At 36.2% G+C, this 16,902-nt stretch overlaps 1 protein-coding gene across 2 annotated transcripts in view; it reads right to left on the bottom strand.

Moving 5' to 3' along the window:
• Positions 1 to 1,266: 1,266 nt before the first annotated feature.
• quo (quattro) overlaps positions 1,267 to 16,902 on the bottom strand; it is a 41,179-nt gene continuing 25,543 nt past the window's right edge. Inside the window, exons 11-23 of one of the 2 annotated variants that reach the window (XM_067458849.1) lie at positions 16,667 to 16,805; positions 14,944 to 15,066; positions 14,327 to 14,521; positions 12,613 to 13,670; positions 11,175 to 11,424; positions 10,131 to 10,220; positions 8,237 to 8,473; positions 4,366 to 4,536; positions 4,112 to 4,289; positions 2,977 to 3,093; positions 2,680 to 2,898; positions 1,707 to 1,897; positions 1,267 to 1,597 (exon numbers count right to left, since the gene is read on the bottom strand). In XM_067458849.1, coding sequence (XP_067314950.1) covers positions 1,556 to 1,597; positions 1,707 to 1,897; positions 2,680 to 2,898; positions 2,977 to 3,093; positions 4,112 to 4,289; positions 4,366 to 4,536; positions 8,237 to 8,473; positions 10,131 to 10,220; positions 11,175 to 11,424; positions 12,613 to 13,670; positions 14,327 to 14,521; positions 14,944 to 15,066; positions 16,667 to 16,805 — 3,010 coding nt within the window. In that variant the 3' untranslated portion in view covers positions 1,267 to 1,555. The remainder of the gene's footprint in view (positions 1,598 to 1,706; positions 1,898 to 2,679; positions 2,899 to 2,976; positions 3,094 to 4,111; positions 4,290 to 4,365; positions 4,537 to 8,236; positions 8,474 to 10,130; positions 10,221 to 11,174; positions 11,425 to 12,612; positions 13,671 to 14,326; positions 14,522 to 14,943; positions 15,067 to 16,666; positions 16,806 to 16,902) is intronic. The other variant, XM_067458850.1, reaches the window with a different exon arrangement.

The following is a 16,902-nucleotide window of genomic DNA, read 5'->3' as shown; positions in this document are numbered from 1 at the left end:
TATATACTTTTATCGTTTTTAAGTTATAATATATATACTTTATTTAACTTAAAAACGATAAAATGTTGAGTATATTATATTATTAATATATATTGTAGTACATTATTGTAGTATATATATATATATATATATATATATATATATATATATATATATATATATATATATATATATATATATATATATATATATATATATATATATATATATATATAAAGAGATGTAAATCTCTTTCCTCAGTTTCTGTTCTGATAGTTTTTTAGTTTTTTATCCCTAACAAAAGCTAGTCCTGTAATGAGAGCATCCTCAAGGAAGTGACATCATCAGTTTGGTGGGCAAGCAGCAGCACACCTCAGTAAGAATTAAGCAATGTGAATGTGAAATGATGAAAGGAAATGCATGACAGACAGACAGGTCAGTTCTAACATATTTGGTTTTTAAAGGATATTTTGCAATAGAGTTGCTCTGTTTTTCAATATAAAAATGAGTCACGCAGGGAATAGGTCACTTCACAGTGGTATACTGCCCGAAACCAGTCTAAAATAGTCTGAATAAACACTTATAATAGATGTACCATAGTGATTCAGGGAAAAAAAAATATGGTTTGGAAAATGGATTCATGATGTTTGTTAAACAAAAAAGTTACTGACCTCCTACGTACTTCCGGCCCATTTTTGGTTTTCTTCAGTACTCTGTCTGGGATTGCGGTATATTCTCAGTTTTTTTACAGTCTATGGTTTAAGATGACAGAGGCCAGCTAGTAGTAGTTGCTGTGCAAGTAAACCTCACTCCTCTGACCTCAAGAGACGCTCTAGGGACTGTCGCTGGAGGTTGTAGACTTTAGTCTCCTTGTTAGAGGAGCAACTCTCTTGCTGGCAGACCTGGGTTCAAGTCCTGTCTGGAGCGGGCGGTTCAAACAGGAGGGGTTACACATATGCCACGACCAAATGTTAGCCTTTGGTTATGGCAGATCCAAAGTTAACGCTTGCCAATGGAGAGTGGCCAGAGTCTCTGCACAAATGAAATGTACGAGAGTCTGGTAGGACCAGGCTACTTTTCTGATGCTACTTAGAATTGGTGGTTGAAGGTAAGTGTTTGTAAGAAGTAAGATACAGTATTTTAGAAAACGCTTGCTTTGCTGTCTTTGTTCTGAAAGTGTCAAAACCTCACAGAGTCCACCTATTTCTGCAGCTGTTGCATGTTACACTTTAAAACAATAAATGTAGAATCCACTGAGAACCATTCACGTTATTTCATGAAAAGCAGACATTTATTTTATCAAAGCACTCAAGATTAATCAAGATTACACATCTGTTTGTGTTTTATTGCCTCTACAACAAAGCTAATTAGAAGCAGAAAAAATATTAAAAAAAAAACAGAACAAAACAGTAAGACAAAGGTTTGTAGGTTTAACCATTAAGAGTTAGTTAAATGAACCAATGTTACTGGTCCCACTGAAATAAATAAATAAAAATAAACTTTATTTTAGAGTTCACAGGATTGATAGTGTTCCATAGGTATAATGCATTATTACAGTATTAACATACAGGATAGGCTATACTTCAGTGGACTTTCCTATGATGCCTGTCTCTTGAACCTGCGAAGAACAAAGAAGAAATTCAAATATTAATGACCAGAATATGCCAAAAAATTCACAATGCTGATGTTTTGGAGATCATAAAGCGGATGAATTTGTATTCCCGTACTTTAGAGCATGGCTGGTCAGTGGTTTGGCCTGGTAGGTTAGTGGGTTTAATGTTGCATTCCTGTTTTTTCGGGCCAATGACGGGCCCCTGGGATGGGGCGTGTTCACAGTCTCCACCAATCACAGATGGGCAGCTGTGGCCAGAACTGCTGAAGCAGCTCACACTTTCTCCTGAGGACTCTGAACTCGCCACTGAAACGCAACACGCAATTAGAAATACATACCGCATATATACTTCAATATGTGCTGCTGGGTATGGATTTTTTCATTTGGCAGAACATTAAAATATACATAATTTCCATTCAGTTTGCAGAGGACAAAAACTCGGTCAAAATACTCACAATCGATTTTAATCACGCTCCTTAGGCTTGTGAGTTTGTTGTTAGTATGAGCGCATAGAAAACTCTCTTTCAAATATCTCCCATGATACCATGCATTACAAAATGCTCTAAAATCGCTTGCATGTTCAAATTGGCAAGGTTTAAAAAGACGTGAAGTGATTTGATTCCGTCAGCTGTCCCAAAACGACAGCGAAAGTGTTGAATCTGGGCGAGCAGATTGCTTTTGTAGTGCAGGTGCGATTTATTTTGAAGCCAGAAGCAATTTGCTAATTTTGAGAGTTAGAGCAGGGAGACGTGCAATATTGTTGAAATTACTTTCAGAAAGTTTCCAAATTATGTGATAATCTTTGTTGATTAATTTAATAAGAAACATTTGTGGTAATTTCCCATTTTATAAACCCCAAACTTGCTGGAGTGAGTAAAATGATGGACAATACTGCGCCAAAAATCAGACCCTGTATGGTATCGTTTTAATATCGGTACTTCGGTATTAGATGGTGGTATCGTACCGAAGCCAAAATTGTGGTATCGAGTCATATGGTACATTTTAAATGGCACTTCTGGTGATCACAAATGGTGCAACATTCCATGAGTGAACTACTTTCAAAATAGACTTTGTGAAGAAGGACGTACCAAGTGCACTCTGGTTTCCACTCTCCTGATCTAAATCATCTTCCTCCAGGATCCCTGAAGTCCCGTGCACGTACTGGACAACATCTCCACTGCCAGGACCGATCAGACAGCCCACGGGAGACGGGGATCCCCACCCAGATGAGGAAGACGAGTGGCTTCCAGAGGAGGACGTACAGCTGGCCGAGCCAACAGAATTCAACCGGAGCACAGGAACGCCACCTACAATATTACAAAGAGTTTAATAAGACTAGCCAAAGTTTGGTTATGGTAAGAGTTTAACTATGACTGGGGATTTACCTCGTCCTGTCAGAGCACAGTTGATGGCTCGGTCGTTGATGGCCATCTCACTGGGCTGGATATCCATGAAGGGTTTGTGTCCGATTCCCATGAACACCCTCTCCTGCATACGGATCTCTGTGTGAAGAGGAGACAGACCCTCAGCTTTGTGGGGTAATGTCATATGGGTTCATTGTAATGTAATGACCCCAGTAATGCTTATTTCTAAGGCATGTTTATAAAAGCAACTTAAATGTCCAAATTAAATGACTAAATCTGGCTTAATCTAAACCTTATCTCTGAAACCAGGCCACAATAGTTTGTGATAGTTGATTGAATAGTTTGTATAAAACAAAAGTACATCAATGTAGAGACATGCCCACTTGCGTCAACCTTCCGTTCACGATCCGAAGCGGGTTAACAGGTTAAGATATAAATCCTCTTAATTTATTACAGTAACAAAGAGAAGAATATGCAAAACTTCTATAGAAAACATCACGAGAGGACTATTTTCGGGAAATGCATGTCGAGTCATGAGTAAATGTGTGTAGCTGTGAATGGGAGTGCAGCTTCCGTAATTTATCTTTCTCTATCACTCCTTACCACATTCCTCAGTGTCAGTAATTGCACGTTGCGCCAATGAGAATTAATCTTAAACACGCATTACATCAAGGTTTTTCAGTAAACCTGGATCGACTTCATCCCTTTTCAGATTGAAACCTCACTTTTAACTAAAGAGGTTTGTTATTTAAAACGTTTTTTTCCTTCATATTTAAAAAAAAAAAATTATATCTCGTATTTTGATTGTTTAACCAAACTTTTTTTTAAGTAAGTAGTAAGTAAGAAAGGAAGGAAGGAAGGAAGGAAGGAAGAAAGGAAGGAAGGAAGGAAGGAAGGAAGGAAGGAAGGAAGGAAGGAAGGAAGGAAGGAAGGAAGGAAGGAAGGAAGGAAGGAAGGAAGGAAGGAAGGAAGGAAGGAAGGAAGGAAGGAAGGAAGGAAGGAAGGAAGGAAGGAAGGAAGGAAGGAAGGAAGGAAGGAAGGAAGGAAGGAAGGAAGGAAGGAAGGAAGGGATTCATTTGATATATTTGTAATTTTATAATATTAATTATAATTGAATATTACATTCTGAAATCTAAAAAAACATTGTTCTGCTCGCCTCTATTGTGAACGGCTTGTTCCCACAGAATCCTCTCCAGGTCTCTGGTCCAGTTTTCCTTCACTTCTCGACTCTGTGCCTGAAGTATGTAAGTGTCCTGTGACTTCCTTCTTCGAAACCAGATCTCAAAACACAGGCCGCTATCACCAGAGTTATGGGTCATACCAACGTCTGAAGTCTGAGAGAGGACAGAAGAGACGTCACGTCACACAAAGAGCTCGAGCTCTTAACTGACGCTTCAGGCCGTGGTTTACCTTGAAGGATTGTTTGTAGATGTACGTGTCATTTCCAACGTCAGTTCTGCGCGTCTTGCTGAAGAGTATGAGCTCTTGGAAGAGAAAAATGTGACGGTAACATTTCTTCTTTCTGAAGGTCAACAGGAACTCATCCTGACGGATCAGCTGGCCCTGTTCCTTCAGATTCACCTGCACAGACATGAACAAATCATCAATGCTTTCGCACTAATCGACCAAAGTCAAACTCCAAATCGTTTAAAAATGCACTGTGTAAATTTTAGCAGCATCTAGCTTTGAGGTTGTGAATATCAACCGCCCACCGCTCTAAGAGACTCTTTTTATACCCAATCATGTTGCCATTTGACCTAATAAGTTGTAAATTGGTTCTCCAGCTCTTCTTTAAATATGTGCATTTAACTTTTCCAGCCTCTTATTGCTGCTACCTGTCCCAACTTTTTTGGAAGGTGTAGCTCTCATGAAATCCAAAATGAGCCAATATTTGGCATGACTTTTCAAAATATCTCACTTTCAACATTTGATATCTATATGTTATCTATATTCTATTGTGAATTAAATATAAGTTTATGAGATTTGTAAATTATTGCATTTCTTTTTTATTCACAATTTGTACTGTGTCCCAACTTTTTTGGAATCGGGTTTGTACATTAAATTCAAAAAAGGTATTTTTGGATGTCTATAATAATCAAAACAGTCACGTTTGTGAGAGACTTGTATTAATCTGCACTATAAACGCGACCTGTCAAAAGTTTGGAATAGTTAAGATTTCAGAAATCATTATAATATGATGATTTGCTGCTCAAGAAATATTTATAATTATTATCAGTGTTGAAAACAGTTGTGCTGCTTCATTTCTTTGATATTCAAAAATGTTTGGTAAGATTTGTTTTCTTTTTTTCTTTATTCAGCAAATACATACATTTATCAAAAGTGACAGTAAAGGCATAATTTTACAATATTTATTTATTTCATATACATTTCTTTTCATCAAAGAATCCTGGAACAATTTATCAGTTTCCACAAACATATTTATCAATTTTCAACATTGATTATTAATCATTCAACACTGACTGATTAATAATTAAGTACCACCAATAACAGCAGTAAATCATCATATTAAAAAAGATTTCTGAAGGATCATGTGACACTGAAGACTGGAGTAATGATAACATATATTCATTTTTAACATATATTCACATAGAAAATAGCTATTTTAATTCTTTCCCAACCACTGACAGGATTTTCGTTGTGAAATTTGTGCCGATTTGTTTATTTATTTATTTAACAGGGACACTGCATACAGACAGAGTTTATAGCTAGTGCTAATTCTCAACTCCTGTCCCTGGTTGGATAGGGAAAGAGTTCAATCGTAACAGTTACTATCTGTCCTGATTTGATCAAATGAATGTCAGTCAGTGGGAAGTGTAGCTCAGAGAGCTGCTTGGAAAAAGTTACTTAAATCACAAATCATTTTCAGTAAGAGGAGTGGACAGAACTATAGAAATGCTGTGAATGTGTCATAGATAAGATGTGTCTCTAACACCTGCATGCAATCCATTAAAGGGATAGTTCACTTTGAAATTAAATTTTGATATGTTTTAGCTTACCTCATGGGCATCCGAGATGTAGGAGTATTTGTTTCCCCAGTAGTTTCAATTTTGATCATTTTAGGTCAAACCGTTCTTGTCTGTGCCTCACATAATGCAGGTCTATGGTCACCACCTCAAAGAGCATACACAGAGAAGTCCAAATTAAACAATCCCCCATCGTAAGTACACACTGATGGCCTAAGACATGAAACGAGCGGTTTGTGTGAGAAAACAAACAGTATTTATATCGCTTTTACCTCTTGTACACCACAGGAAACACGCGCGCCCTCGGATCAGTCGGACGTAGTGTGTGTTTGCTGTGGTGTACAAGAGGTAAAAACTACATAAATTCTGTTCGTTTTCTCACACAAACCACTCGTTTCATGTCTTAGACAATCAGTGTGTACTTACGATGGGGGATTGTTTCATTTGGACTTCTCTGTGTGTGCTCTTTGAGGTGGTGACCATAGACCTGCATTATGTGAGGCACAGACAAGAACGGTTTGACCTAAAATGATCAAAATTGAAACTACTGGGGAAACAAATACTCCTACATCTCGGATGCCCATGAGGTAAGCTAAAACATATCAAAATTGTATTTCAAAGTGAACTATCCCTTTAAGGCCAGATCCGTGGCCTAAACAGGCCTGATAATGGCACAGCTTTACCCCTCAAGCAACAAGCTGACCTGCTTGAAAATGATTATATTTTTGGTAGTTCTTTGTAGTGATAGTGGCTTTCTAAAAAGAGTTTGACATTACATAAGCATACAGTAACTACTCTCTGTGCAGGTGGAGGGAGTCTAGTAGGCCTACTAGTTATCATTTATCCTCTCTACCCACTGGGCTTCTTTTCTTTTTAAAGCATGCCATCTGAAAATAAATGCATGAAGTATGAAGGTATTTATCTTTCTAATTACAGACAGTGTGTGATGTGGGCAAAACTCGCCTTCACCTCACGCCTGATCACCCTCTTCTACAAAAATATGTGCTTTATTTTAGCTCGCAGACAAATATATTTGTCTTATTATGCAAAACAATACATATGATGACAACACAAGAAGGGATGAGTGGTGTTTGTGCTTGCTGTGATGTTTCTGAGATGTTTTAGTGGATTTTGTGTTCTTTGTGGTTTATTACTGGCCAACAGAACTGACGGTTACACTTTATTTTGAAGGTCCACTTTAGACATTTTACTAAGCATTAAACTCTCATTAGAGTATTAGTAGATTGTTAGGTTAGGATTAGGTGTTGCTTAGGGTTAGTGGATTAAGTAGACATTAGAATGTCTTTTGGGAGCATCAAAATAAAGTGTTTACAGACAGTTTACTAAGACTCTAATGAGAGTTAGTTGACATGTAGTTGCTCTCTGGTGCAAGCGCATTTGGCCTTTAAAGGGAATGGGAGATGAGATTCTCATTGGTTTATTGCACTTTACACCCGAAACACACCCATGACTCATTAGGAGACTAGGGACAAGCCTTTTGGACCCTTGGGTCTGATCAGTAAAGAAACAGCACCTCTTCTCAACAATGACGCTTGACATTGCATGCTTTTTTAATTTCAGATCTGTAAACTAAAATGGGGTTTTAATTTTGGGGCTTTCTGATATGTTGTAATCTCATCTCTCTCACTCTACTGTTATTTTCATATGATATACCATTTAAATGTATTATCAATTGTTATTATTAGATTACTATGTCCATTAATCCTATTGATTCGTTTTTATATATATATATATTTCTATTTTTATTCAATTTAAAAATACACATTAATTTAGTTTTAATAGTTTTAGTATTTCAGCTTCAACTTATTTACTTTAGTTAGTTGCAACATTTCTAATTTTCAGTATTTTATTATTAAGAAAAAAATGGTTCTTTTGAGAACTATTCACTGAAATGTTCTTTTGGGAACCAAAAATGGTTCTTCTATGGCATCGCTATGAAAACTGCCTTTGGAACCTTTATTTTTAAGAGTGATATAGATATACACACCTGTGTGTTTCAAATGAATGCTGTTTTAAACGTTCTATTCATTAAAGAATTGATGCTGAAAATGCAGCTCTGGATCACAGGAATACATTACATTTTTGCAATATATTCATATAGAAAACAGCTATTTTAAATTGTAATAATATTCCACAATATTACAGTTTTTTACTGTTTTACTGTACGGTACAGCAGAAGAGACTTCTTTCAAAAGTAGTGTATATTTTTGCTCTATTTCAGCTTTATTTTTAATAGTTGTAGTTTTAGTAAACAATAACAAGACTGTCTCACTCACATCGCAGTCCTGAATGTCGTCCATGGCGAGCAGATTGTTGCCGTGGCGAAGCTGAAACTGGATGATGTCCAGCGCGGTCTGTATCTCCAGCCGCTCGCGGGCCGCATGCGCGCCGGACTCACACTCACACTCCCGCAGAAGCTCCTGCAGCAGCAGGCTGTACTTACTGATGCGCTGCACGGGCTTCAGCAGATACGACGACAGATCCATCTTATCACCCAACAGCTGCTGCTTCTGCTGCAAACCACATATAGCACAAGAATGAATCACCTCAAAGAACTTATTCTTCAGGTACTGAATGCAAATATTAAACTCATGAATAATGGCGCAAAAGAGGACAGTTTATGTTATTTTAGTAGTGAGTTAAAAAGAAAATTTAGTTTTATTAAATATTTTAAATGTTTTTATTTTTATATTTCCATTTTAGTCATTTTGTTGTGTCATTTTAAAGTCTGTGTAGTTTTAGTTATGTTAGTTTTATTTCAGTTAACATTTATTTTATTTCAAGCAACAACAAATGCTTTTCATGGTTTTAGTTTCAGTGACCTAGAATAACCCTTATGTACACATCTGGAAAAGTGCACATTTATTAAACAGACGGTGTCTTCTGATATGTATTTTCCACTAATCATGTTTAATGCTGCTCATGCAAGTACAATCACATTTCTGACAAAAGAAAGCTTTATCAGACAGATTTTTTTAGCAGAATGGCAGCAACATTTCCCAACACAACCTGGACAAGGCCTGTTCCAGCGCATTACTTTAGTTTTGATCTTCAGAGTGAAAATATCGCATTACTAAATAAACTCTGATAATCTCACTGTAAAGCCCCTATTATTTTTCAACAGGAAGGAACTTCTACTGGTGCTTTAGGAATAGTACTTTAGAGACATACAAATGCTTACAGAGTTTTAAGGGTCATAGGATATTAAATTCATAAATTGATTCTATTATATTTAAATAAAGGGGTAAAGACATGAGAAATCAAATTTGCCTTGATCTTTTGAGAGATGTCCCTTTAAAACATCTTGTTTAAAGCCACAAAATGTGTCGCTTGATGACACCTTCATTTGTGAAGCTTTTATTATGCCTCAGATGACGCTTCTGCTTCTGCTTCTTCTGCTCATGTGTATGTGTGGTAACGCAGCTCTGTTTTAGCATATTAAATACATTATTTGAGTGTGCTGAAAGTTGTTATAATGCTACTCTGTGTGTTCTCTCAGTGTCTATGAGACACTTGAGCTAGATCAATATTAGACATGGTAAAACATGGTACTCTGTGCGGTAAATCAAGAAAACCAGATTTAAACAATAAGACTAACTGTGTTGAGCTGTATAGCAGGGATTAGTTCATTGATGAATGTATCCAAACAGTAGATCACCTCTATAATAAAACAAATCATACATTTAAGCGTCTTTGGTGTTTCCATGGTTTCTACACAATTAAAACGGAAAATAACGCGGGTATGATGTCATCGATAAGCGACGCACGGTCCGTGTCCTGGTTAAAATCACTTATTTCTCTGGATTTAAACATTCTTGGAAACATTTGGGATAATGTAAGTACTCAAGTCAACAAAATATATAACATCATTTTAATCCCAAAATCTAACATATTATGCATGAAATTTCTGTGTATCGTTTGCTGTTTCCATCCAGCGTTTATTATGCAATCTAAAAATGCAGGGGAAAAAATAGGTGGATGGAAACATAAGTTGGATCTTCAATGTCATTTTTTCTTACACTGCTTTGTAACAAAAGTGTTTGTTTTAGTAGCGATGTTGAAATGTATGTCTTAAGTAAAACGTGTGCAATCAAATATGTGTTTGCCTTAATATATCAAATATGTGTCACATATGAAAGAAAACTGGGAAGAAATGAAGGAGGGACTCACCTTAAAGAACTCCTTCCCGTGATCAATGAGCAGTCTCTCAGAGCGTGGCTTGTTCTTGCTGTATAATGCGTACAGACCGAAGTTTTCTTTCTGAATTTGAAAGACAAAATGTTATAATCACTGGTGCACACAGTGGGCTTTTCACGTGTGCTATCAGATTGCTTGTGTGAAGACATTAACGTGTCTCTCTCTGACTAGGGGATACCCAGCTAACAGGGAACGTTCTCAGAACTGTCTGACAAGGTTCTCTCAGTTCTGAACAAACGTTCTTCCAGTAACATTAATAGAACGTTTGTTCAAAGTATCTCTATTAAAAAATGTTTGCACAAAACTTTATGGGATATTTTTTCTGGAACATTTTAGTGACATTCGTTTAACATTTTTTAAATGTTACTACTTGTTTTAGAGAACATTCAAGAGTATGTTTGCAGAAGGATAAAATGTAATGTTCTCTTAACGTTCACATAACCAAGAAAAAACATTTTGACCGTTCAGAGAACATTCAGAAATAACATTTTCATAACTTAAATAGCAAAGTTAGCAAAACATGGAGTTGAATTTTGACAGTTTCAACACATTTCCCCCTCAAATTCTCATTACTGTAATGCATCCAAATATTTAACTTTTCATTAAAAATAAAATTATATTTATTTTTCCAAATGATGGCTGCAGTTTTTTTTTTTTTTTTAAAGAAGAATAAATTAAAAGCTGTATGAAAACTTATATAATGATGTATGAATACCTTGCAATTTATATTATATAGCAAGTTGCTTTTAATGTTCTTAATTGTCATGAAAAAAGTCACACTGAAAACAAATATTAATGATCTTCAAATATTATGATATCCTAAAAATAACACATATTTCGGATTAATTTCCTTTATGCAAGATATCATTTATTTTTATCTATATATTTTTATGATATATATTTTGGGGTGAAATGTGACCTGAAAAATGAACCTGACCTATGTATCAGTTTCTAGGTTCTTTGAAGCTTTAAAAGGGAAAACTGGTGTCAGGCTGCAGAACTCTTTTCGGTGCTCACGTGTTTTAAGAAGCAGCGTCCGACACTGAAGGGTTCCTGCAGACACAGCTCCAGTTCCTGAAGAAAGTGATGCTGGTGGAAGTCTCGCAGCTTCTCCAGGTTTCCAAAGATGCTTCCTCTCTGCCCCCGCAGGTCCTGAGGCACGTCGGGACGCTCCAGCTGCGGGATGTAGTGCTCCACCACGTACCCCAACGCGCGCACATACTCTCTCTCCGTCTGAAGCAGCTCCTCCATGATTCGCTGGAGTTTACTGTCAGGAGACCAACAAACACTGCCGCTGTCTGACATGATCTCTGCTCTCTTCTACAACACTGACATCCGCTTCAAAGCAGACAAACACATCTACGGACAACATTTCAATAATCTTTTACTGCCAGGACACATTTGTGTAATTCTGGACACCGATGACCTAAAACATGAGTTCAAATGAAGAACTCTGGTCAGGAATCATCACATTTGCCTAGATGCTTGTTAAATATACCTAAATATGGTTTCAAATAAATATGGTATACATATATCTAGTTATTTTATTAAATATTGTTAATTTAGTTCATTGTATTAAATATTGTTTTATTCTAACATTAAAACTGTATTATTTTAATAATATAAAACTATATTAAATAATCATCTGGACCCATGTGTCATTTTTTTTTATAGAAACTATATTTTATTAAAACGATTTTATAATAATATTAAAAACTATTTATTTTTAATAATGTTGAAACTATATAAAATAATCATGTGGTAATGATTATTTTATGTTTAATTTATAATGGAAACCATATTCGTGGATAACATAATATTATAACTATAGTATTAAAAATGATTTTCTTATAATATTTAATCTATTTTATTTCAATGATATTTAAACTACATATAACCATGTGGTATGGATTATCTTAATTTTGATTTAAAATGGAATCCATGTTTTCGGATAATAATAAAACTTTTTTTTGAATATTATTTTACTCTAATATCAGAAGTTATGTTTTAATATTATTTAAAATATATAAAATAATCATGTTATAATATTTTTTTCAATTTAATTTATAATGGGAAGTAATGGTTTGAATTATATAATATTACAACTATTTTATTAAATATTATTTTATTATTTTATTTTAATAATATTTAAACTATATAAAACAAAGTGGTACTAATTATTTTATTTTTAATTTATAATGGAATCCATATTTTCTGAGAATAATTAAACTAGTAAATAATAATAATAATACAAAAACGTAATAAATATATTTTTCTTGAGTTACTAATGGAAACTATATTTTAGATAATCTAGTGAATGAAATATTTTACAAATGAAATACGCGTCATCTTATTTGATTGTTTTCCCTTTAATTGGACCTTGGAAAGCACATTATGATTCTCATCACTCTCATTAAAATAATGTAGCACTGTGTGTTGGTTACATTGGACTCACAGTACAGTACTGCTGTTATCCAGTATACGGACACACTCGTCCTGCGATCGGACTGGATTATCTGAGCGTGTTGCTGGGGAAATGTCGTCAGTTTTGGTGTCCCTGCTGAACTTCTCATGTATGTCGTTTTGGCTCAGTCCCGAAGCGCTTGAACACAAGCTGTCGTGGTGAGACAGTCTAGAGCTCTCTTCATCCCATGATGCTCTGTCTGAGTCCATGACCAACAAACTCTCTTCACATGAAGCTGCAGAGGACTGCTTGTGCACATGGACTTTATGTTTGACTGCAGCATTGGTTTTGCTCATAGAAACATAACCAGAGGGTCGAAAGCAAGAGCCTTCACTGTGTGAGCGAACCAGGGCTTTGTAATGTGGAAAGCGGTCATACTTGCTGACCTGGCCAGACTTTCTGAGATCACTGTCGCTGTGAGAATATATCCGAGGACACTTCCTTAATGCTGTCATCGAGTCGTTGTGCAATGTGGAAACATCGCCTTCACTTTGGTGGAAATTGCGACTTCTTTCTTCCTCTTCAAGCTGACTTTGCAGTTCGATCGGTACAGATTCTTTGCGCGTGTTTTCAGTCTTTATCGGATTGCAGTTTGATGCGTCTTCCCTCACAGGCCCGAAATGTGTCACCGTCTCGTTATCATGACTATTTCGGGTCTTCAAATGACCGCCAACAGGGTTTGTTTGGGGGTCGCCTTCATTTTCTCCAAAGCTAGTGCTAATTATGCTTTGGGTCGGACCTTTCAAGTGGGCCTCAACACTTTCCTTTTGTGGCGTTCCCAGGGGCTTTTGATTTCTATAAGAGGCCTGCAGTATCTCCGCGAGCCTCTGTCTGATCTCTCGGCATTGAGCCCAGACCGCATTCCACATCCATATCCCGTCCGGGAGCCTCTCCAGCAGCGCCCTGCTCTTGTCCTGAAAGTGTTGGGGGGAGAAGTCTTTGAAACGCTCCTCAAAAGCCTTCAATGTACTCAAGCAGGCACATATGGGAGAGTTTGTGTTCTTTATATGATCTAAATACTCCATACACTCTTTAACAAGAGATGAGGCCTGGAAAACAAAGAAGATAAAAGTCATTTCAAGGCTATTAAATAGTTATGCAATAAGGTGGGTAGTATGTATATCACACAATATGGGTATATTTATATTTATTCACTACTACTGGTCAAAAGTTTGGAAGAATTAAGATTGTTTTATGTTTTTGAAAGAAGTTTCTTCTGCTCATCAAGACTGCATTTATTTGATCAAAAATACAGTAAATACTGTAAAAACTGTGAAATATTAGTACAATGAAAAACAGCTGTTTTGTACGTGTATACGTACTGTTCAAATGTCATTTATTCCTGTGATCAAAGCTGAATTTTCAGCATCATTATTCCAGTCTTCAGTGTCACATGATCCTTCAGAAATCATTCTCATATGATGATTTGCTGCTCAGTTATTACTTGGGGCTCTCACAATCTTTAATCGAAGAAATGCAAAGATTTTTCCCATGACTGGTCCAGTTGTTTGTGATAATTATTTGAAAATAAGTTTGATTCAGACAGATGTACTATTACATAATTTGAGTTTTGACTGATTCAACCGATTATAGATTTGATTAGTTTCTGGAGAAGTTCACAGTTTTCCCAAGTGGTCTAATTGCTCATTTTACATTGCAGAAGAAACATGTCCATGTGTATTATTGTCGATGTATGTTGACCAACCTCTTGACAGAAACGATACAGATCCAAAGACGCCTTCAGCTCAGATTTCCGCTCCTCGCCTTTCAAGAGAAACCCAGTCATGTTGGTTTTGAAAGTGGTGGTGTTACAACGAAAAACGTCAGTTTCAGGATAATGCATTCCTTTGCTTTTTCTCTCCACTTCCTTTATCGACAACATCCCTTTTTCCTTTTTCTCCTAGAAAAACACACACACACACACAAAATATGTTCTTTCCCTGTACACATCTCTCCTAAACTTTTAGCTCTTACCATTATTTAAGACCGCACATTCCTGAACCATTTTCATTATCAGAAAAAGTCTGGTATTTATTTTCATTACTTTTTGATTCATTTGAACTCAACAGTCCACATAAATCACACAACCTAAGTCTGATAACATTCAGGCATTTTAAGATTCATATTCTTGACCGCCCATCTACTTTTGTAGTTTGTACAGTGACTTTACCCTTACGGAAGGAAAATATATTTACCAATATATAACTTGAAATGTATTATAATATATTGTAAATACATGGAATAATATATTAATGGTATTATACAATATATTATTTTATTTTTGTTTCGTTAGGGTAGGTAAACGTCTTCAGGATTTGTTACCTTTGCTTGTATAAGAACAGACTGAATGTCTTGGAGTCTCCGCTCTATTTTCAGCAGGCTTTTCTCTGTCTCATCTTTGTCCTTCTTCCATGACTGTTCCTCTGCATCACACCATGCTTGGATCTGTGAACAACATATACAAGAAACAAGAGATGAATTTATGGTATTTAAGACAGTTCAACTATAAGATACTGCTGACTCCACCAGATCTCAGATCAGCAGATCTTTATCTCAGCATCTTTGCTACAATCGTGTAAAATCAGGGTAAGAGGCAAGAAACTATACTGTCGACAGGTTTATACTTAAACTCTGATAAAAGAAAATGGATTACCACATTTAAATGGCTACTTGCGTTGTCGGCTTATTAAAACATTAAGACTTTTCAATAAGGCTTCACTTGTTAACATGAGTTAACCACATTAGTTAACAACAAACAATACAGCATTTACCCAGCTAACAGTGAATGTTCTGAGAACGTTCTTGCAGGGTTGATAAAGTTATAATAAACATGTGTCCAGTAATTTTAACAGAATGTTTGTTCACAATTATCTGGTCTTTAAATGAGTCCAAGATTATGATTGTTATGATTTCATAAAAGCAAGATGACAACATAAGTTATAACTGTAATTAAACAAAACTATACCTGTTCTCTTTTCATGCAGCAGATATTCTCTGGGTCTGTGCGTCTTTCAACAGTTCCCACATCGGCGATTTATAGATTATCATGACAGAACATGCGAATTAGAGCCCTGCACGGGCCTCACATCTAGGCCCTAGCCCACCGTGCCCGAGACGCTGAGGCCCTAGCCCGGCCCGTGTCTGACAGCTTATCAAAATTCTGTCACTGAGTCTGACTGGATGTGTTCTTTAGTTTTCTTTTACATTGTTGCAAGCCATTAAAAAAGTTCAGTTTTTTTTATTGTCAAAGTGGTTATATTCTGTTTAGTTTTTTTATTAAGTTAATTTAGAAAAATGTTTTTTCTAAATTAAACATTAGCATTTTTTGATTGTTAAATTAAAGTTTATTTTTTTTTAAGTGACAACCAGGACGACAGTGAGTTAACCACATGTTTAATCAGTTTAAACTCACTTTAAGCTCATTATCTCTCAATGTTCTGATTTACTTAACTCATATTTACTGTTTGGTGGAGGCAATCCAGAATTACTGTTGGTGAAACTATAATCAGACCCCATCCCCCCCCCCCATCATCCCCCCCCCATCTAAAAACTCTTCGGATCTGCACGATTCACAGAAGTCACCCAAACTGACGTGAAAAAAGTGCGCTGTTTGCATCCCTGTTAATTATTTAATTAACTTAACCGCATACTTATGCATATATTCTGCCATCTTTCCCAGATTTACATGGTTGACTACAGTATAATTTAACTGAACTGAGCATTTTAACATGTATTGCCTTGCCCTGTTTACTTTCATTATAAGCCTATGCAATGTTGCTGGTCTTTTCAGCCTTTCCTCAAAGCGTTCTCTTCTAACAGCGGAGGAATTACGATCACTTTATTTAGCACAGTGATGTTATGTTTCACTATGAAGGTTGAGACTGTCTGCCCCTCTGCTGTAACACTGGCTTATTTATTCTCTACAGCAGACATGTTTCACTTCACAATGTTTGTCTTGTGTTATTTTCAGAGCTGAAGTGCTTTCTGTGGGCTGTGCTTATTATATGTCATAAACATGCATTCAGTGATGGGATGTAATGCATACTGTGCTGAGTGAGTCTTCTGTTTCTCTCAACAGGAGAACATGTTCGAGATGTTGCAGAGACTGGTTGGATTTCATCACTAGTGTGTGAACGGCCTCTTCCACCTGATTATACAGACACGTGACAGACTCCAGAGAGTCCCTGCAGGAGAGAAATGACACATATAAGTGCTGTGTGTTCTCAGTGCCTGCAAAAAAACATGCAGATAATGTAAATATAACTTGAAGTTAAACTTATC

This window comes from Pseudorasbora parva, chromosome 12, assembly GCF_024679245.1.
Source record: "Pseudorasbora parva isolate DD20220531a chromosome 12, ASM2467924v1, whole genome shotgun sequence".
Lineage (NCBI taxonomy): Eukaryota > Metazoa > Chordata > Actinopteri > Cypriniformes > Gobionidae > Pseudorasbora > Pseudorasbora parva.
The sequence above is the reverse complement of the archived record's forward strand: the minus strand, read 5'-3'. Positions and strand labels throughout refer to the sequence as shown.